The sequence below is a fragment of the Daucus carota genome, chromosome 4, assembly GCF_001625215.2.
Source record: "Daucus carota subsp. sativus chromosome 4, DH1 v3.0, whole genome shotgun sequence".
Classification (NCBI taxonomy): Eukaryota; Viridiplantae; Streptophyta; class Magnoliopsida; order Apiales; family Apiaceae; genus Daucus; species Daucus carota.
In genome coordinates this window covers 32726450-32749107 of record NC_030384.2, presented here as the reverse complement: position 1 = coordinate 32749107, position 22658 = coordinate 32726450, and the positions used below count along the sequence as shown (strand labels likewise).

General features: G+C 31.9%; 2 protein-coding genes across 2 annotated transcripts; both read left to right on the top strand.

The window, feature by feature from the left end:
• The first annotated feature begins 14726 nt into the window (after window positions 1-14726).
• LOC108217261 (uncharacterized) lies at window positions 14727-19425 on the top strand. The gene is made up of 6 exons (XM_017390098.2): window positions 14727-15737; window positions 16264-16355; window positions 16704-16778; window positions 17229-17290; window positions 17967-18036; window positions 18530-19425. Exons 1-6 carry the CDS (start codon window positions 14843-14845, stop codon window positions 19244-19246), a joined length of 1911 nt encoding a protein of 636 aa, XP_017245587.2. The 5' UTR covers window positions 14727-14842; the 3' UTR covers window positions 19247-19425.
• Window positions 19426-20160: 735 nt separating this feature from the next.
• LOC108218883 (transmembrane 9 superfamily member 11-like) lies at window positions 20161-22658 on the top strand. The gene is made up of 2 exons (XM_064091683.1): window positions 20161-20295; window positions 20544-22658. Exon 2 carries the CDS (start codon window positions 20576-20578, stop codon window positions 22547-22549), a length of 1974 nt encoding a protein of 657 aa, XP_063947753.1. The 5' UTR covers window positions 20161-20295; window positions 20544-20575; the 3' UTR covers window positions 22550-22658.

The following is a 22658-nucleotide window of genomic DNA, read 5'->3' as shown; positions in this document are numbered from 1 at the left end:
GAAGTTTCATGAAAGAACGTACATTTTGATTTTGATTATGATAGAACATGGCTCGAAATTTTATGTAAAAAATGAGAAATAAGTTCATAAACCGTTAATAGTAGCTATATATTCTTATAAAACACTTAGAATTATCCATTTCGAAAGTGATCTTGGAAGAACTTGACTCGAAACATCACGAATAAACTTTAGAAATAGTTTACAAACGTGGTCGTCAATATAATAACAGTCTTGTTTTGGTGAAGAGTAATGCCACGTACCCTCAAATACAGTCCCAATATTTTCTCAAATGACAGATATATGGATCATTTTAGTTAGGTGATTTCTGTGTATACATGAGACACTTAATATTATTAGTGTGAATGAAATCAATCATATATAGCCAACTAAGATCTGATAAAAAAAATTGGGAACAATTTTTGGGTACCATTCAAAAAGTCACTAATAATTTATTTTTTATCGTAACGATTAAGAGATATATACAGTGATTTTGTTATATTTACCATTCAATGTACCCGGTCTATTTTATTTCCATACGTCACAACTTCGTCCATCTTACAAATTGTATTATAATAGTGATAGCATATTCCGTTAATATATGCTGATTCTGTTAGATTTGTCGTCAAACGCTAATATAAAGTGACTCTGTCACGAGTCTTCTGACGCTCCCAACAAAACGTGTGTCAGTTGTTGTTTTTGATAAAATTAGTATGACTTTGTACTTATATATTAAATAGCATCGTATACGAGTACAAAATCGAAGCATTCATGAACGTTCATTTTCAATTTGATTACGGAACTCGACACGAAACTTCAAGAACAAACTAGAGAAATGATTTACAAACGTGACCGTCAATATAAAAAAAATCTAGTTTTAATAAATATGTTCAGTACAAAAATAAAATCATACATCTTATTCATAAATATCACACTTTCAATAATAATACTTATACCATCTAACATGACACTGACATATAATTAATTTTTTACCATAAAGATCAAATATATGTTATATTAAAGATGTTTACAACATAATATTCAATTCGTATTTAACTAATATGTATAGTGATCTTGTTATATTCACAATTTAATGTACTCAGTCCATTTTATTTACATACTTCACAATTTCGTCCATCTTGCAAATTATATTATAACGATGATAGCATATTCTGCTAATAAATATCCTGATTCTGTTAGATTTATCGTTAAACACCAATATAAAGTGACTCCGTTACGAGCCTTAGTGTGTCCATCTTACAAATTGTATTATAAATGATAGCATATTCTGTTAATATATACTGATTCTGTTAGATTTATCGTTTAACACTAATATAAAGTGACTCTGTCACGAGTCTTATGACGCTCTCAACAAAACGTGTGTCAGTTGTTGTTTTTGATAAAAATTAGTATGAATTTGTACTTATATATTACATAGCATCGTATACGAGTCCAAATTTGAAACGTTCGGGAACGTTCATTTTGGATTTGATTACAGAACTTGACTCGAAACTTCATGAACAAACTCCAAAATGATTTACAATTATGATCGTTAATAAAAATAAGTCTAATTTTGGTAAATATGTTCTGTATTGAAATAAAATCGTAAAAATTCTCATGAACATAACACTTTCAATAATAATATTCATATCATCCATCAAAAATACTGATAATTTATTTTTTATCATAACGATCAAACGATATGTTATATTAAATATGTTTGCAAAATAATATTATTTATATTTAGCTAATATGTATAGTGATTTTGTTATATTTACAACTCAATGTAATTAGTTCATTTAATTTACATACGTCACAACTTCGACTTTGTACGTCTTATGAATTATATTATAATAATGATAGCATATTCTCTTAATATATATAATGATGCTGTTAATTTTATCGTCAAACACTAATAATATAAAATGACTCTGTCACGAGCCTCGTGAGGCTCTCAACAAAACAAAATGTGTGTCAATTGTTTAATTTTGATAAAATTAGTGTGAATTTGTACTTATATATTAAATAGTATTGTATGCGAGTCCAAAGTGAAACGTTCGGGGAGATTCATTTTGAATTTGATTACGGAAGAATTTGACTCAATTTTTCATGAAGAAACCGGATACGTAAGTTCACAAATGTAACCGTCAATATCATAATAGTCTTATTGATGAAAATGTGTTCATTATTAAAAAATATAAACATAAAATACATTCAATTTAAGCTTCATTTTTCAGATAATTTATTATTTATTATAAATTAGTTGCTAAAAACAATTTATAGTAAACCTACAATAAATTATAATACTTAGAAATATTCATTTTGAATTTGATTACAACAAAAAACTGACTCAAAATTTAATGAGATAACATTCATTTTGAATTTGATTACGTCACAACTTGACCCTCATAAAAAAAATGAGAACTAAATAAATGTAACCGTCATCAAATTTTGTAAAATCAGGAAAGTTCATTTTGAACTATACTTAAAATGAAATTTGTATTTAAAATGAAATTTTAAAAATAAGTTGTAGAACTATACTTTACAGAAGTATTAAAGTTTGTCGCGTCTATATAATTCAAGGAGACATAGGGAGTATCAGTTTATTTTCAAATAAGTTAAAAAGTTCTGAACCGTCCATCTTGAATTTACTTACGATAGGAAGAGACTCGAAGTTTCATGAAAGAACGTACATTTTGATTTTGATTATGATAGAACATGGCTCGAAATTTTATGTAAAAAATGAGAAATAAGTTCATAAACCGTTAATAGTAGCTACATATTCTTATAAAACACTTAGAATTATCCATTTCGAAAGTGATCTTGGAAGAACTTGACTCGAAACATCACGAATAAACTTTAGAAATAGTTTACAAACGTGGTCGTCAATATAATAACAGTCTTGTTTTGGTGAAGAGTAATGCCACGTACCCTCAAATTCAGTCCCAATATTTTCTCAAATGACAGATATATGGATCATTTTAGTTAGGTGATTTCTGTGTATACATGAGACACTTAATATTATTAGTGTGAATGAAATCAATCATAATAGCCAACTAAGATCTGATAAAAAAAATTGGGAACAATTTTTGGGTACCATTCAAAAAGTCACTAATAATTTATTTTTTATCGTAACGATTAAGAGATATATACAGTGATTTTGTTATATTTACCATTCAATGTACCTGGTCTATTTTATTTCCATACGTCACAACTTCGTCCATCTTACAAATTGTATTATAACAGTGATAGCATATTCCGTTAATATATACTGATTCTGTTAGATTTGTCGTCAAACGCTAATATAAAGTGACTCTGTCACGAGTCTTCTGACGCTCCCAACAAAACGTGTGTCAGTTGTTGTTTTTGATAAAATTAGTATGACTTTGTACTTATATATTAAATAGCATCGTATACGAGTACAAAATCGAAGCATTCATGAACGTTCATTTTCAATTTGATTACGGAACTCGACACGAAACTTCAAGAACAAACTAGAGAAATGATTTACAAACGTGACCGTCAATATAAAAAAATCTAGTTTTAATAAATATGTTCAGTACAAAAATAAAATCATACATCTTATTCATAAATATCACACTTTCAATAATAATACTTATACCATCTAACATGACACTGACATATAATTAATTTTTTACCATAAAGATCAAATATATGTTATATTAAAGATGTTTACAACATAATATTCAATTCGTATTTAACTAATATGTATAGTGATCTTGTTATATTCACAATTTAATGTACTCAGTCCATTTTATTTACACACTTCACAATTTCGTCCATCTTGCAAATTATATTATAACGATGATAGCATATTCTGCTAATAAATATCCTGATTCTGTTAGATTTATCGTTAAACACCAATATAAAGTGACTCCGTTACGAGCCTTAGTGTGTCCATCTTACAAATTGTATTATAAATGATAGCATATTCTGTTAATATATACTGATTCTGTTAGATTTATCGTTTAACACTAATATAAAGTGACTCTGTCACGAGTCTTATGACGCTCTCAACAAAACGTGTGTCAGTTGTTGTTTTTGATAAAATTAGTATGAATTTGTACTTATATATTACATAGCATCGTATACGAGTCCAAATTTGAAACGTTCGGGAACGTTCATTTTGGATTTGATTACAGAACTTGACTCGAAACTTCATGAACAAACTCCAAAATGATTTACAATTATGGTCGTTAATAAAAATAAGTCTAATTTTGGTGAATATGTTCTGTATTGAAATAAAATCGTAAATATTCTCATGAACATAACACTTTCAATAATAATATTCATATCATCCATCAAAAATACTGATAATTTATTTTTTATCATAACGATCAAACGATATGTTATATTAAATATGTTTGCAAAATAATATTATTTATATTTAGCTAATATGTATAGTGATTTTGTTATATTTACAACTCAATGTAATTAGTTCATTTAATTTACATACGTCACAACTTCGACTTTGTACGTCTTATGAATTATATTATAATAATGATAGCATATTCTCTTAATATATATAATGATGCTGTTAATTTTATCGTCAAACACTAATAATATAAAATGACTCTGTCACGAGCCTCGTGAGGCTCTCAACAAAACAAAATGTGTGTCAATTGTTTAATTTTGATAAAATTAGTGTGAATTTGTACTTATATATTAAATAGTATTGTATGCGAGTCCAAAGTGAAACGTTCGGGGAGATTCATTTTGAATTTGATTACGGAAGAATTGGACTCAAATTTTCATGAAGAAACCGGATACGTAAGTTCACAAATGTAACCGTCAATATCATAATAGTCTTATTGATGAAAATGTGTTCATTATTAAAAAATATAAACATAAAATACATTCAATTTAAGCTTCATTTTTCAGATAATTTATTATTTATTATAAATTAGTTGCTAAAAACAATTTATAGTAAACCTACAATAAATTATAATACTTAGAAATATTCATTTTGAATTTGATTACAACAAAAAATGACTCAAAATTTAATGAAATAACATTCATTTTGAATTTGATTACGTCACAACTTGACCCTCATAAAAAAAATGAGAACTAAATAAATGTAACCGTCATCAAATTTTGTAAAATCAGGAAAGTTCATTTTGAACTATACTTAAAATGAAATTTTTATTTAAAATGAAATTTTAAAAATAAGTTGTAGAACTATACTTTACAGAAGTATTAAAGTTTGTCGCGTCTATATAATTCAAGGAGACATAGGGAGTATCAGTTTATTTTCAAATAAGTTAAAAAGTTCTGAACCGTCCATCTTGAATTTACTTACGATAGGAAGAGACTCGAAGTTTCATGAAAGAACGTACATTTTGATTTTGATTATGATAGAACATGGCTCGAAATTTTATGTAAAAAATGAGAAATAAGTTCATAAACCGTTAATAGTAGCTACATATTCTTATAAAACACTTAGAATTATCCATTTCGAAAGTGATCTTGGAAGAACTTGACTCGAAACATCACGAATAAACTTTAGAAATAGTTTACAAACGTGGTCATCAATATAATAACAGTCTTGTTTTGGTGAAGAGTAATGCCACGTACCCTCAAATTCAGTCCCAATATTTTCTCAAATGACAGATATATGGATCATTTTAGTTAGGTGATTTCTGTGTATACATGAGACACTTAATATTATTAGTGTGAATGAAATCAATCATATATAGCCAACTAAGATCTGATAAAAAAAATTGGGAACAATTTTTGGGTACCATTCAAAAAGTCACTAATAATTTATTTTTTATCGTAACGATTAAGAGATATATACAGTGATTTTGTTATATTTACCATTCAATGTACCTGGTCTATTTTATTTCCATACGTCACAACTTCGTCCATCTTACAAATTGTATTATAACAGTGATAGCATATTCCGTTAATATATACTGATTCTGTTAGATTTGTCGTCAAACGCTAATATAAAGTGACTCTGTCACGAGTCTTCTGACGCTCCCAACAAAACGTGTGTCAGTTGTTGTTTTTGATAAAATTAGTATGACTTTGTACTTATATATTAAATAGCATCGTATACGAGTACAAAATCGAAGCATTCATGAACGTTCATTTTCAATTTGATTACGGAACTCGACACGAAACTTCAAGAACAAACTAGAGAAATGATTTACAAACGTGACCGTCAATATAAAAAAAATCTAGTTTTAATAAATATGTTCAGTACAAAAATAAAATCATACATCTTATTCATAAATATCACACTTTCAATAATAATACTTATACCATCTAACATGACACTGACATATAATTAATTTTTTACCATAAAGATCAAATATATGTTATATTAAAGATGTTTACAACATAATATTCAATTCGTATTTAACTAATATGTATAGTGATCTTGTTATATTCACAATTTAATGTACTCAGTCCATTTTATTTACATACTTCACAATTTCGTCCATCTTGCAAATTATATTATAACGATGATAGCATATTCTGCTAATAAATATCCTGATTCTGTTAGATTTATCGTTAAACACCAATATAAAGTGACTCCGTTACGAGCCTTAGTGTGTCCATCTTACAAATTGTATTATAAATGATAGCATATTCTGTTAATATATACTGATTCTGTTAGATTTATCGTTTAACACTAATATAAAGTGACTCTGTCACGAGTCTTATGACGCTCTCAACAAAACGTGTGTCAGTTGTTGTTTTTGATAAAATTAGTATGAATTTGTACTTATATATTACATAGCATCGTATACGAGTCCAAATTTGAAACGTTCGGGAACGTTCATTTTGGATTTGATTACAGAACTTGACTCGAAACTTCATGAACAAACTCCAAAATGATTTACAATTATGGTCGTTAATAAAAATAAGTCTAATTTTGGTGAATATGTTCTGTATTGAAATAAAATCGTAAATATTCTCATGAACATAACACTTTCAATAATAATATTTATATCATCCATCAAAAATACTGATAATTTATTTTTTATCATAACGATCAAAAGATATGTTATATTAAATATGTTTGCAAAATAATATTATTTATATTTAGCTAATATGTATAGTGATTTTGTTATATTTACAACTCAATGTAATTAGTTCATTTAATTTACATACGTCACAACTTCGACTTTGTACGTCTTATGAATTATATTATAATAATGATAGCATATTCTTTTAATATATATAATGATGCTGTTAATTTTATCGTCAAACACTAATAATATAAAATGACTCTGTCACGAGCCTCGTGGGGCTCTCAACAAAACAAAATGTGTGTCAATTGTTTAATTTTGATAAAATTAGTGTGAATTTGTACTTATATATTAAATAGTATTGTATGCGAGTCCAAAGTGAAACGTTCGGGGAGATTCATTTTGAATTTGATTACGGAAGAATTTGACTCAAATTTTCATGAAGAAACCGGATACGTAAGTTCACAAATGTAACCGTCAATATCATAATAGTCTTATTGATGAAAATGTGTTCATTATTAAAAAATATAAACATATAATACATTCAATTTAAGCTTCATTTTTCAGATAATTTATTATTTATTATAAATTAGTTGCACAAACAATTTATAGTAAACCTACAATAAATTATAATACTTAGAAATATTCATTTTGAATTTGATTACAACAAAAAATGATTCAAAATTTAATGAAATAACATTCATTTTGAATTTGATTACGTCACAACTTGACCCTCATAATAAAAATGAGAACTAAATAAATGTAACCGTCATCAAATTTTGTAAAATCAGGAAAGTTCATTTTGAACTATACTTAAAATGAAATTTTTTATTTAAAATGAAAGTTTAAAAATAAGTTGTAGAACTATACTTTACAGAAGTATTAAAGTTTGTCGCGTCTATATAATTCAAGGAGATATAGGGAGTATCAGTTTATTTTTAAATAAGTTAAAAAGTTCTGAACCGTCCATCTTGAATTTAATTACGATAGGAAGAGACTCGAAGTTTCATGAAAGAACGTACATTTTGATTTTGATTATGATAGAACATGGCTCGAAATTTAATGTAAAAAATGAGAAATAAGTTCATAAACCGTTAATAGTAGCTATATTCTTATAAAACACTTAGAAATATCCATTTCGAAAGTGATCTTGGAAGAACTTGACTCGAAACATCACAAATAAACTTTAGAAATAGTTTACAAACGTGGTCGTCAATATAATAACAGTCTTGTTTTGGTGAAGAGTAATGCCACGTACCCTCAAATTCAGTCCCAATATTTTCTCAAATGACAGATATATGGATCATTTTAGTTAGGTGATTTTTGTGTATACATGAGACACTTATTATTATTAGTGTGAATGATATTAATCATATATTGCCAACTAAGATCTGATTAAAAAAAAATTGGGAACAATTTTTGGGTACCATTCAAAAAGTCACTAATAATTTATTTTTTATCGTAACGATTAAGAGATATATACAATGATTTTTTTTATATTTACCATTCAATGTACCTGGTCTATTTTATTTCCATACGTCACAACTTCGTCCATCTTACAAATTGTATTATAACAGTGATAGCATATTCCGTTAATATATACTGATTCTGTTAGATTTATCGTCAAACACTAATATAAAGTGACTCTATCACGAGCCTTTTGACGCTACCAACAAAATGTGTTTAAGTTGTTGTTTTTGATAAAATTAGTATGAATTTGTACTTATATATTAAATAGCATCGTATACGAGTACAAAATCACAACATTCAAGAACGTTTATTTTCAATTTGATTATGGAACTTGACACGAAACTTCAAGAACAAACTAGAGAAATGATTTACAAACAGGACCGTCAACATAAAAAAATCCTACTTTTAATGAATATGTTTAGTACAAAAATAAAATCATATATATTATTCATAAATATTACACTTTCAATAATAATACTCATACCATCTAACAAGACACTGATATATAATTAATTTTTTTTATCATAAAGATAAAATATATGTTATATTTACAATTTAATGTACTCAGTCCATTTTATTTACATACTTCACAATTTCGTCCATCTTACAAATTATATTATAACAATGATAGCATATTCTGTTAATAAATATCATGATTCCGTTAGATTTATTGTTAAATACCAATATAAAGTGAATCTGTTACGAGCCTTACGACGCTCTCAACAAAACGTGTGTCCATCTTACAAATTGATTCCTTTAGATTTATTGCTAAATACCAATATAAAGTGAATCTGTTACGAGCCTTACGACGCTCTCAACAAAACGTGTGTCCATCTTACAAATTGTATTATACTCCATCTGTCCCATTTTAACTGATGTTTGACTTTTTAACACGTATATTAAGGTGCAAAAAAATAACATCTACACTCAATAAAAAAATTCAATTCTTATATCAAATAAAAGTTTAGATTCTGAACTTTTATTTGATATAAATTTTATAAAAAATAATTATGTTTAAATGTGATTTTTTTAACACCTTAAAATACGTGTAAAAAAGTCAAAAGCAGTTAAAATGGGACGGAGGGAGTAAATGATAACATATTCTGTTAATATATACTGATTCTGTTAGATTTATTGTTTAACACTAATATAAAGCGACTCTGTCACGAGTCTTATGACGCTCTCAACAAAATGTGTGTCAGTTGTTGTTTTTGATAAAATTAGTATGAATTTGTACTTATATATTACATAGCATCGTATAGAGTCCAAATTTGAAACGTTCGGGAACGTTCATTTTGGATTTGATTACATAACTTAGACTCGAAACTTCATAAACAAACTCCAAAATGATTTATAATCATGATCGTTAATAAAAAAGGTCTAGTTTTGGTGAATATGTTCTGTACAGAAATAAAATCATAAACATTTTCATGACCATAACACTTTCAATATTAATATTCATATCATTCAGCAAGAAGACAAATTTATATTTTTATCATAACGATCAAAAAATATGTTTGCAAAAAAATATTATTTATAATATCCACCTCCTCCCTTCCGCTGGGAGTTTAGATAGTATGTCTCTAAAATTTAATTTTTTGAACTAAACACAGGATATGAGTAGGAAACTTAACCTAACCAAACGATCGATTAAGATATAAAAGTTTTGGAAGAATCGACACAAAAATGTTTTGCATGTCTAACTCAGGTCGGCAGTAAAAGCAATTCCGACTCAATATTTCTCAAATTTCTCGTTACTGTATTTATTACTCCCTCCATCCCAAATTAGATGAGTTAATTGATTTTGGGCACGCAACTTAAAATGCGTTGACCGACTAGTTCTGAAATTTATTTTTTTTATATTTTCTTTTGCAAACTAAAATTTTATATTAAATTTTTATTTGCAAAAATAAAAATTTAAAAATAAGTAATGTAGCTATGTAGTCAACGCACCTTAAATTGTGTGCACAAATTCAACGAGTGAGACGGAGGGAGTATAATAAGTTAATATATCCGCAGCTTATATTTGATGAATATTGATCAGAATTTGGATGTCATATACCCGTGGTCTTAACAAGTTATTAATGCTACAACAAAATTTTCAATTATATTCTTCGTAACGATCGATTCAGAATTCAGATAATAAGACTAAATGACAGAATTAGAATTGCATGCAGTATTGTTTGTTATCACACTTTCTTTTAGTTTTCATGCAAGTAAACTGTCTCTAACGCATCACGTGTTTAGGTTGATGAAAGAAAATTTAGTTAACCTAATGTTTGATCATAAATTTGTAAGTAGTGAACATAGCAAGTCCTAGAAATCTATGTTTTAAATTAACTACGTGGTTACTTGTGGGTTACTTTTGGTTAAGGAATTGGATTAATAATGTGGCCAGGCTAGACCACACATGTTGCTCAAATCGGATAAAGAGGGCGGCGTATAATTATTAAAATGGATGCTTTCTTAACTACTATACCTAAAATTGGTTGTTTTGATTTGCGAAAATTAATTAAATACACTAGAGGGAGGGAGGCTACCTACGAACACAGCTATTTATGTGTTGTTGATACAGGAGTTTATCAATAACCCAAGAGTACCACTAGTTTCATTTATTATATCCTTGTATTACAGCTTTCAAGTGCTCGTACATGGAGTGTGTGTTTTGGGTCAACACCAATAAACTGCTAACTGAATTTCATTATGGAGTTGCATGCAAGAAAGAGCCAAATGTATGGCCTCCCACTTGAAATTTTGCTAGACAATCGCTCATCACGTGAGAACAATGTGTGATGTTTGAAGGAAAGATTGTCCAAGGTATTGCTTGCGGGTTGAACGATTCTTCAGTTCTGTTGGGGGATGGGCGGATGGCTGTCTTAATTTTTCGCGGGTATTTTAAATTATTTTGGTTATTAAATTAAATATATTATTTGAAATTTACATTTTAGGAATAAAAATATTTACAGATCGAATGAATTTATAATTTTATATATTTTTTAAAAGTAATGTTTTCTTACTTATATGATCAATAAACTTTAGAAAAATATATACAAGAAACTAAAAGACGGTCGAAAAACGATATTTAGCAAAAGTTTCGAAACGATGATCTAATAATAAATGGTGAATCCACTCTTAGAAATTTATCACTTCCGCATCACTTTTGACTTATTTAAGTTTCCTCTATTGACAGAATTTTACTGTAGTCTTTCAAATAAGTATCAGCTTTCTCCTTGTATTTTAAAAAATTATTTATATGTTCTTGTTGAATATATCAGTTGAGCAAGTCTCACAATGACTAGAAGAGAGTATAATTATAAATTATATTCCAATAATTTACGACATCATTCTAATATACGTATATTAGATAAAAGATTATTGAAACGGTTATTTCCAATTTATCTTATAATTCTGTCTTATTATTAGAATAATATATCTTCTTATTTTTTTGACAAATATGGCTTATAGCCTTACAAATGAGTATCTGTTCTACGAAACTGTCGGGGTGAGCCAGGGTCGAACCCAGGACCTGGGACGACAGAGGATAAGCTCTTTACAACCGTGCTCATTAGAATAATATATCTAAATTTAAAGGAAAAGAACACTTGAAAGTAAGGGAGATTTGTAGAAATAAAGGGATGTAAGAATTTTTATTGATAAAAATAATTTGAAATGTATATAAAAAAACACCTGTTAACTGGTCTGTTATACTGTTTAGAAGCACCCGCATAGCATAGTTGAAACACTTATTTATTCTAAATATATATATTTTTTAAATAAACTTATTCTAAATATATTAAAATTTTGATTCAAACACCTTTTTAGAATATATTCAGAATTGATGTTCGAGCAAAAGTGATATGTGGTACGCGTTTTTGATGATCTCCAGTCCCAACTAGGGATGGGCATTCACCCCGCCCCGCTCGACCCCGATCCGATCCCCACCCCGTTCGGGTCGGGGATTCGGGGAATTTTTCGGGGGCGGGGCGGGGATCGGGGAAAGTTCTATAAAAAATTCGGGGATCGGGGCGGGGTCGGGGATTGGTGTCTCCCCGCCCCGATCCCCGACCCCGATTATATATATATATAAATAATAATATATTTATGTATATATTATACTAAATATATTATTTAAAATAGATAAGCTTTATAATATAATTAAAATTAAAATATAATCTTTATTTTTATTGATTGGTTATAAATATATTATAATATAATATATTTAATAATATTAAATTGTCGTTTAATTATATTATAAATCAATTGTAATATGATTTGATGTTGAAATATAAGATAATATTATTTTATTAGTATATTAGGAGTTAGTAGTTTGTTTTTTTTATTAAAAAGTATATTATATATTATAAATTATTATGTTTTTATTAAAAATGAAATTCCCCGACTCCCCGCGGGGATCCCCGTTCCCCATTCGGGGCGGGGATCGGGGAGAAAAATAATCCCCATTCGGGGTTCGGGGCGGGGTCAGGGAGGGATCATGAATTCGGGGATCGGGGTCGGGGATAGCACTCCCCGCCCCCGAAGTGCCCCCGTGCCCATCCCTAGTCCCAACTCCCAACTAAAGGTTGCTAGTAGTACCATTAAGGATCGGTTTCGTCCTTCTGGAAAAGTAACATTATGGCCCAGTGGCCCTAAGGTTGTTCTGTGGGCGGTCTATTATTATCAAGATATTTAGGCTGGGACTGTGGGGACTCCGGGCTCGTCAAAGTTTGACGATCATAAGACTAGACTCTAGAGAAGGTTGCCCAAGATCAGTCATTGACCTCGCAAAATTTTCTAAATAAATCCGTCTTAATAATAAATTGTTCTAAAAAATCGAGTACAATGATAATCATATCCTATCAATTATAAAAGGCAGTAAAAAATGGTGTTTATATTATAAGCAGATGACTGGAAAATTTAAGTAAACAAAATAATATTACATTGTCCTGAATTTTAATCTTATTTATAAATTATCTTATAGTGAGGATTTTGTTATATTAAATTAGGAGCACTAGTGAAAAATCTGAAAGCGTGAAAATTAAGCTATATCGGAGACTACTGCAGCAACCAAAATTGATTTTGAGTAGGAAAAATAAAATAAAACTATATGTAGTGCCAAGAACATATTCGGGCCTGTGATTGAACTATAAAGTTGCAACCATGAGCCCAATTTACAGCCCAATTAATGTCAAATTAGAAATTTTTATAGGCCCTCCTTGCAGATTGCAACACAAAACAAGTGGCAAATCAAACTTAAATAACGAAAATAAAAAACAAGGTGGTGCACGCAAAGCTACAGCTTCATTACAGGGAAAACGTCCGACGATCTTTAGCACATTGCATGCGACACAAGCATGGGAGGTGGCAAAAAAAGTTTGATCAAATCGAAACGTGGAAATTCTTCCTCTTTATTTGTACAAGCCGGTATATTAATTACAAATTTTTAATATATAACTTGCACTGTTTTTTTCGTCCATAATTGGTTACGTGATCGATAAATTGCAGGTAAGAATTTAAATTATGGAAAAGGGAAAAGAAACGAACGTGTGAGTTCCTCTTCGAAATCGAAAACTCAGAGGCTCAGGGGAGGGAATCAGTTTAGTTATGTTTATCCTCCTGTGGATCACCAGGCAAGTAATAATATGTTAAAGCAATGTCATTTAATTTGTTCTGATTTCTGATATTGATTTTGTGAAACATTTTCACCTTTGTTTTGTTGCTTTAAATAGGATGTCTTCACATTATTTTTTATGATTGTGATATATATTTGATGGAAGCTGATCCCTGACAAGCGATTGTTTGCAATCATCTTTGAGTTGGGCGTACTTTTTCGCCATAAAAAATTTAGAGTTAAAGCTTCCGGCCAAAAAACTCACTCAGAGATGTTTTCACCAATCGCTTGTCAAGAATCGGATCCATATTTGATTTTCATGAGTTAAGAGACTAATGTTGAAGTATATAGAGGATAATGAAATGAAGATTATACAATTCAGCATCTATGGATCTTAACCTTTATAGAACTTGATAGTGACATTCGAATTTCATGAATTTAAACAATGGTTTGTTAGAATTGGGCAAAGATGCAATAATATTCATTATGCGCCTAAGTGGCTCACTTATTCACATTATCAAATCTTTGTTGGTGGAGCATTACATAAACTGGTCCAAGTGGATCTTTAGGAATCTGATTGTTAATTTTGAGGCATTTTTATTGCTTACAACGTCTTTGCTTGTAAATGAAGACTAGTTATACTCTTTGTACTTACCAGCCTAAAACAAAGAATGTGGAAGAATTCCACTTGAAGGTCTGCTTGACACTAGTTTGCTAATTGCAGGAGGGTTCAATTCTAGATGTTGGTGAAGTTAGAGATAAAAACATGGATGTCTCTGATCCTAAAGTGTTGGTTGATTCAGGGAAGACACAGATATATAACTATATTGACGGAGCATCACTCACAGAACCACAAAGCTTGAAACACACTTATAAGCAAAGAGCAGGGCTAGGGTCAGACAATACCTCACATAGAGGTCTGGGTTTTTCAGAAGAATTAGGGAGGATTCCAAGTGTCCCTAACTCATCTCAAAATTGTGTACCAGAAGAAGAATCTTCTCTGAGTTCACTATCCTTTGAGGAAGTGGAAACTGATTTTACTTATGGCGATGAACTAAGTGAGGGTGATGACTTGCTGGCTAGGATACCATCAACGGAGAAAAATTCTGGCTTTCTGTCACTTGGAGGGTTGAAGTTATACACCGAAGATATCTCATGCAGCGAAAGTGTGGAAGATGATGACAAGGTTTCTGATGGGGAAAGCATGGAGTCCTTTGAATCAGTGGAGTCCTCCGGATCATCTGAAAATGATGGCATGTCAGATGCTGATTCAAGTATTGATGAAGAGGTTGCAGAAGATTACTTTGTGAGTATTCAGGGGAGTAAAAGATTTGTTAATTCTGATCTTTTGGTAGGAAAATTTTGCCATGTCATTGATGATGGTATCTCTGGCAGCAATGATAGTGATGCTTTGCAGAAGTTTGGTGGGAATCATTTTCAAGATGCATCAAAGGAGTGTAGCTTGAAGAAGCCTCAATTAGGGAGGAAATGTAGTGCAAAACCGGGTATCTCTTGCACCAATGCTTGGTTTTCTTCTTTGGATGACCTTATGGCTATGAAGGATTACAAAACTGTTTCTAAGAAAAAGAAGCATGGTTCTAGGTTTCCTCTATCTAGGCCTTCTGAAGCTGGGAAGAGCAAAAATTTTAGGAGATCTCCAGGTAATTATATAATGTTCCACAGGGTATTGAAATGTGATCTGTTAACTTGATACTAATATTCTGTCACTAGTTCTCACTGTTACTTTTTTTCCTCGTTAAGTGTCACTATTACCAATTTGTAAATTAAACCCTGACAAATACTAATGCTCTGAACATTGCTAACCAAGTCAAGGCGATTGGTTCTTGGGGTACCTTCTGGCAAATAATTGGGTTAATAGAAGATTAATAGATATATTTTAATTATTTTTCGATTAAAAAATTCGATTATTAATGCTAATCACTCTTAGGCCTTAAATTTTCCCACCTTCGCATGATTTCTGTTATTTCTTCAATTTTACCCAATATTTGCGTTTCTCATAAACTTCTTAAGGGTATGCATTTTCCCTAATGGAGGTGTTTTCATGCTGTTTGGGCCACTTTCAAGATCACTGTAGAGAATGCTTTCATTATGATTAACATCATAGATAATGACTAAATCATAATGAGGAAGTGATGGTCTCATCATGCCTGTAGTGTGTCGTCTCAGGTAAGGAGAAGAAACTTCATAAAGAAACTATTGCTCATAAGCGTCGGGAGAGAATGATTCGCCACGGTGTTGATCTTGAGCAAATAAATAAGGTAAGCACCAGATGTAGTGTCTTTTACAATAAGGACAATGTATATGGAATTAGTTCCATTTTACATCCTAGTAACTCCCTGATTCAAATTTTGTATTTATGATCCAGAAATCGACATATATACGTGTAGAATTTTTTTATAATTTCGTTTCCCTTTTTGCTACGCGAGTTTAATGTTTCCTCCACTAGTTCTTAATGTCGGTGAACTTGGTTTAATTTTTTATCATTTAAGCAAGGTTTTATCTTAACCACTTGTCATGCTTAAAAATGAACCTTGAATAGCCTAAATATTAATTCTATACATTAAAATTCTTCAAGAGTTTGAATGATTTTCCTTTCTGTACTTCAGAAAATCCGCCAGATGGTTTTGAATGGAGATGATATATTATCGTTTCACCCTATGCACTCCCGAGATTGTTCCCAGGTTGGGATCAACTTACTTTACTATGTTGCTATGTCTTAAGTGACTTAACTGTCCATTTGATTTGTTTAGTGTTTTTTTTTTTTTTTTACCTTTTTACATCTAAGATTTGTCATCCCTTCCTTGATGTATCATGTGTGTATATGTCTGTTGGTGTCTATGCCTATTATTGTTTTGCCTTACAATGTTGGTTGATGAGAAATTAATTTGTCATACTGTGATTGTCATGTAAACAAAACACTACAGAAGAAATCTGATGACTTATGTAACCATATTATCATCAAAAGAGCATCTGATACTCTTTCTTGCTTCTTTAGGTTCCCTTTTTACTGAATATATGATCTGCTACACTCCCAAATGTGTACTGAAAGTTTGTTCCTAATTCTTGAAAATGAACATTTTAGATTCAAGATTTTCCTTTGATTGACCCTATCTTGTATTTAATAAGTATAGGTCCGCAGATTGGCAGCACTATATTGCTTGCAGAGTGGATATCAAGGTTCAGGCAAGAAAAGGTACACAATACACACCTTGAGTCGGTCATTTGAGCGGTAAGAGCTCTTGTAGTCGGATAAAAGTTTGTACTCATTATAGAAAAGGTGACTAAGTTTATGTGCGAGTTAATGTGAGCTGTCCTTTGAATTCTGCACATACTACCCTCAGTTTACCCATCTGTTACTGTGTAGTTTGCAGGTGAACAGAGTGAGTATAAGCTTATGAAACTATGAAATCACGCCAAGTACCCGATTTCTAGTTTGTTTATTTGCTAATCACAGTAGCCAGAACGGATCTAGAAATTGATAATTGTGGGGGAATATAGTTTAAACATATAACTGGTGAGATTTTAGATCAGTTTAAACATAATGTAGGAAAAAACTGAGGTACGAAAGCAAGCAAAATGATAATTATTTTTAGGAAAAAACTCCGGCGAGAATCAATGCTCTTGGGTGTCAACTTTAGGTCTTTTATCATGGGGGTAATAACTAACATTTCCACAATAATAGAAGATATATCATACATATACAGAACTCAGTGGGGGCAAGTACCCCTGCTGCCCCCACTGTGAATCCGTCCCCGACAGTAGCGGATTTTATGATCAATATGTGTTTTTTTTGTAAGGTCGGTCAAGTAGCATTTTGGCCTTGTGGATGTCAAAATAACTTACAATTTTCATTGATTGCCGGATTTCAGATTTGTTACAGTTATCCGAACAGAAAGCACATGCATGCCATCTGCAAGTGGCAGAGTCCACCTTAAGAAGGTAACTCTATTAGGTTAACGGCTTTATTAAGAGGGTATCTTCTTAGGTTGTTTGTTCTTTTTCATCCACATCTGTTACTCTGGAGGCTCACCAATGGTTTCTTTCATTCTTCTCTGTCCATCCTGCTCAAGGTGGAAAAAGTCCTAAAAGAGCACAAACAAAAATAAGTAAAAAGGCCCAAAATAATACTGGTTTTGATAGCACAGACAGATGTCTATAGTGATTGCATTATTAGTAAAAAGTAAAAACCAATATACAATTTTCAAAGAGTGCTATTTTGGGGGACAAGCTTATTAATCCCTATATTACATGCATTGTGACTCCTAAAGCATAAAATATTCACGTTGGACTATATGTTTTTACAAGGAAACTCAAGGGAGTTGGTTGGTGCTAAAAAGAGGCCATTTTCAATAGAGTGCTATATTGGGCATTTTAACTCTAAATTGTGCGTAAAAGGCTAACACCTTATGCATTGCTTTGTTTCCAATATTAGTTATTCAGAGCTAGTGAAGAGGATGCATCAATCAAGGGTGATAGAAAACTAGCTAAAAGGGGATCAAAAGGACTTGAACGCGGGTATGCTCCTTATAAGTCATTCAAGAAACCAGTTGATGACAGTGGTACTAAAGAAGTGGAAGGAAAGAAAAAGAGTAAAGATAAGCATTCTTATGCTGCTCAGCCTGTGTCTTTTATCTCAAGTGGCATTATGCATCCTGAATCAGAGATAAGAACTCTCAACGCGACAGAGACAGCTAGCACTCATCATGACAAGAACAATGTCACTCACTCCTCAAGCCATGGCGCCTTTGAGTTGCACACCACAGGCTTCGGATCAAAGATGATGGCGAAGATGGGATATATGGAGGGCGAAGGTCTTGGAAAAGATTCTCAAGGCAGAGCAGAAGTCATCGAAGTGGTTCAGCGACCAAAATCACTTGGATTGGAAGCTAATGTTCACGAGACTAGTATCACGAGCTCAGTCAGCTCAGCTGCAAAGGCCCCTAAAAGAGTTAACAAAACACCCCACAAGGAGTCGCAACAGTTTGCAGCTTTTGAGAAGCACACGAAGGGATTTGGTTCCAAATTGATGGCCAAAATGGGATTTGTGGAGGGCACAGGCTTGGGAAGAGATTGTCAAGGCATAGTGAATCCTTTAGTTGCATCTCGACTACCCAAATCCCGAGGATTGGGTGCAACAGGATACAATTGAATAGGACGGAGGTAGTATTGCTTAGACAGGAAATGCATAACCTCGGTGCATGTATTTTAAAATCTGTACAACGTTAATTATAAGTGTTCTTGGTGGATCTACTCTGGGAAGTGTAAACTGAGAGTGTCACTGTCATCTCTCGGCTGTATAGATGTAAAGTTGCACCAAATTTTCTTTATCAAATGTACGTAACGTAATCACAATCGTCTGAACTAAAATTAGACAGTTGAGACTTATTGAAACCAAAATTTTAAACTAAACCTCCCAATTATTATACTGAATTTACTAGAATATCTTTTGTAAGAAACACATAAAATAAAATATATTAGAATATCTCAAAATATTCTTTGGTTAGGGGAAAATTCAATGACTTCTCTAAACGAGCTCCTAATCCAAATCGAGTGATAAAATGACAATCCAACCGAATATCTTCCAAATCACTAAGATCCCTGTGTTTATGTAGCTAGAGGTTATCCTTTATTTCATTTTTCAGAATAAAAAATTCATTTACTTCCTTTTCTGTACTTGATCCCACTTTCTTTTTTTACTTTAAATATTTTTAATTAGTCACTATTTCTCATTTATGAGTTCAAATATATTATTGTTATAATAATAAAAAAAAATATAAAATGATTTTTGGAGTTGTTTTTAAATTACTAATTCTTTATTTTATGATAACTACGGGACATGCATTTGCATATTGTTGGACTTAATTTACATTTTTGCAATAATATTCGATAAATATTGAAATATAAGATATTATAATTTAATGTAAATTTGTATATTTCCAGGATAAGAATAGTTACCAAAAGTCACAAAGTACATTAAGCAAAACACCAATAAACACGTTGAGACATGAAAGAATCGTGACATAGCGGTGTGTCTGTAATAAGAGGGTCATTCTGGTCTTTTTAGGACTTGTGTGTATATTATTTTCAAAGTCACCGACGGTATAAATCTTTTCTGTACCATCTTTCAAGTCTTAAAACGCAGCTATTACATCTTCAGCTGCTCACAAATCTCTGTTATTCAGTTTCATATGTTACCAGGTTTGTTCAATCTTTATTTCACTGTTTCTATATTTAGATTTGATTTACTTCTTGTAAAATCTTTACTTTATCATTTCGATTATATCTTGTTTTCATGTCTCCTAGCATGTGGTATATGATATATTGAACGATTTGATTGATCCATTGTTTTTAAATTTCTTGTCTTTCTTTAGAATGATTTACAATGACCTGCATTTGACATTTGGATTGATTGATTTATTGCCTTATGTTCTAACTGGGTGTTTCAGATCTGATAAGAATTCACCGGCACTAGTTTAAGATGGCATTTTCTGATGAATTTAAGATCTGGGTATTGTTTGTCTGTTTGGTAGCTCAATTGGGTCAAGGGTTTTATCTTCCGGGTAGTTACCCTCACAAGTATGTTGTTGGTGATCCGTTATCTGTCAAAGTGAATTCGTTAACTTCGGTTGAGACTGAGATCCCGTTTAGCTATTATAGTTTGCCTTTCTGTAAGCCCGAGGAAGGAGTCAAGGACAGTGCTGAAAATTTAGGTGAGCTATTGGTTGGTGATAGGATTGAGAATTCCCCGTATAAATTTAAGATGAACACCAATGAGTCCGAGATTTTTTTATGTCAAACTAAGCCTTTGTCCAATGAGGAGTTTAGGCTCATGAAGAAGAGGATTGATGAAATGTATCAAGTTAATGTGATTCTTGATAACCTGCCTGCTATACGGTATACTAAGAAAGATAATTTTTACTTGAGGTGGACTGGATATCCGGTTGGGATCAAGGTACAAGAAAAATATTATGTTTTTAACCATTTAAAGTTTACTGTTCTTATTCACAAGTATGAGGAGACCAATGTTGCTGGTGTTATGGGTACTGGTGATGCTGCTGAAATGATCCCTACAGTTGGAAACTCTGGACCAGGGATTCCAGGTTACATGGTCGTCGGATTCGAAGTGATCCCGTGCAGTTTCCAGCACAATGCTGAGTCCGTGAAAAAATTGAAAACTTATGGGAAATACCCATCTGGAATCAAGTGTGAACCTACTACTGTGGCAATGGCTATCAATGAGAATGAACCAGTAGCCTTCAGCTATGAGGTCTCGTTTGTTGAGAGTGATATCAAATGGCCATCTAGATGGGATGCTTATCTAAAGATGGAAGGAGCAAAGGTTCACTGGTTTTCCATTCTTAACTCTCTTATGGTGATCATATTCTTGGCTGGTATCGTCCTTGTAATCTTCTTGAGGACTGTCAGGAGGGATCTGACTCGTTATGAGGAGCTTGACAAGGAGGCTCAAGCCCAGATGAATGAAGAGCTGTCAGGATGGAAACTTGTTGTGGCTGATGTTTTCCGTGCTCCAAGCAATCCTACGTTGTTGTGCGTTATGGTAGGAGATGGAGTCCAGATTCTTGGAATGGCAGTCGTGACAATTTTGTTTGCTGCCCTTGGATTTATGTCCCCTGCTTCTCGAGGAACACTGCTAACAGGCATGCTATTCTTTTACATGTTTCTTGGAATCGCTGCTGGTTATGTCGCTGTCCGCTTGTGGAGGACACTCTTCTGCGGAAACCAGAAAGAGTGGGTTTCTGTCGCTTGGAGGGTTGCATGTTTTTTCCCTGGTATTGCCTTTCTGATTCTGACCACTCTGAATTTCCTACTATGGGGTAGTCATAGCACAGGAGCCATTCCCTTTTTCCTGTTTTTAGTTCTCATTTTGCTCTGGTTCTGCATCTCTGTTCCCCTTACCTTAGTTGGGGGTTATTTTGGGGCAAAGGCACCTCATATTGAATATCCAGTTCGCACCAACCAGATTCCCCGGGAAATTCCTGCTCAAAATTATCCATCTTGGCTACTAGTTCTTGGGGCTGGCACCCTCCCATTTGGTACACTTTTCATTGAGCTTTTCTTCATCATGTCCAGTATTTGGATGGGCAGAGTGTATTACGTTTTTGGGTTCCTTTTTGTTGTATTGATCCTACTTGTGGTGGTTTGTGCCGAAGTGTCACTGGTTCTAACCTACATGCACCTATGTGTGGAGGACTATAAATGGTGGTGGAAGTCTTTCTTTGCGTCTGGTTCGGTTGCAATATATATCTTCTTGTACTCCATCAACTATCTTGTTTTCGATCTGAAGAGTCTGAACGGACCTGTGTCAGCAACTCTTTACCTGGGTTATTCTCTCCTCATGGTCCTCGCAATCATGCTTGCAACTGGCACTGTTGGCTTTCTTTCTTCATTCTGGTTTGTCCATTATCTGTTTTCGAACGTGAAGCTGGATTGAAGAACCTAGTCCTATAGGCACATCTTTAAGAATTTATGTTATATGTTTATTTTTCCTTAAATTTGTTGGTTTCAGATATATGAGAGAAAAAAGATTATCATTTTGACCA

What these genes read in the sequence shown, in the direction of transcription:
- LOC108217261 (XM_017390098.2), top strand. Translation starts at nt 14,843, where the DNA reads ATGGATGTCTCTGATCCTAAAGTGTTGGTTGATTCAGGGAAGACACAG. An exon ending in AAATTTTAGGAGATCTCCAG is followed by an intron (nt 15,738 to 16,263) that starts GTAATTATATAA and finishes GTGTCGTCTCAG; the next exon opens with GTAAGGAGAAGAAACTTCAT. An exon ending in CAAGGTTCAGGCAAGAAAAG is followed by an intron (nt 17,291 to 17,966) that starts GTACACAATACA and finishes GCCGGATTTCAG; the next exon opens with ATTTGTTACAGTTATCCGAA.
- LOC108218883 (XM_064091683.1), top strand. Translation starts at nt 20,576, where the DNA reads ATGGCATTTTCTGATGAATTTAAGATCTGGGTATTGTTTGTCTGTTTG.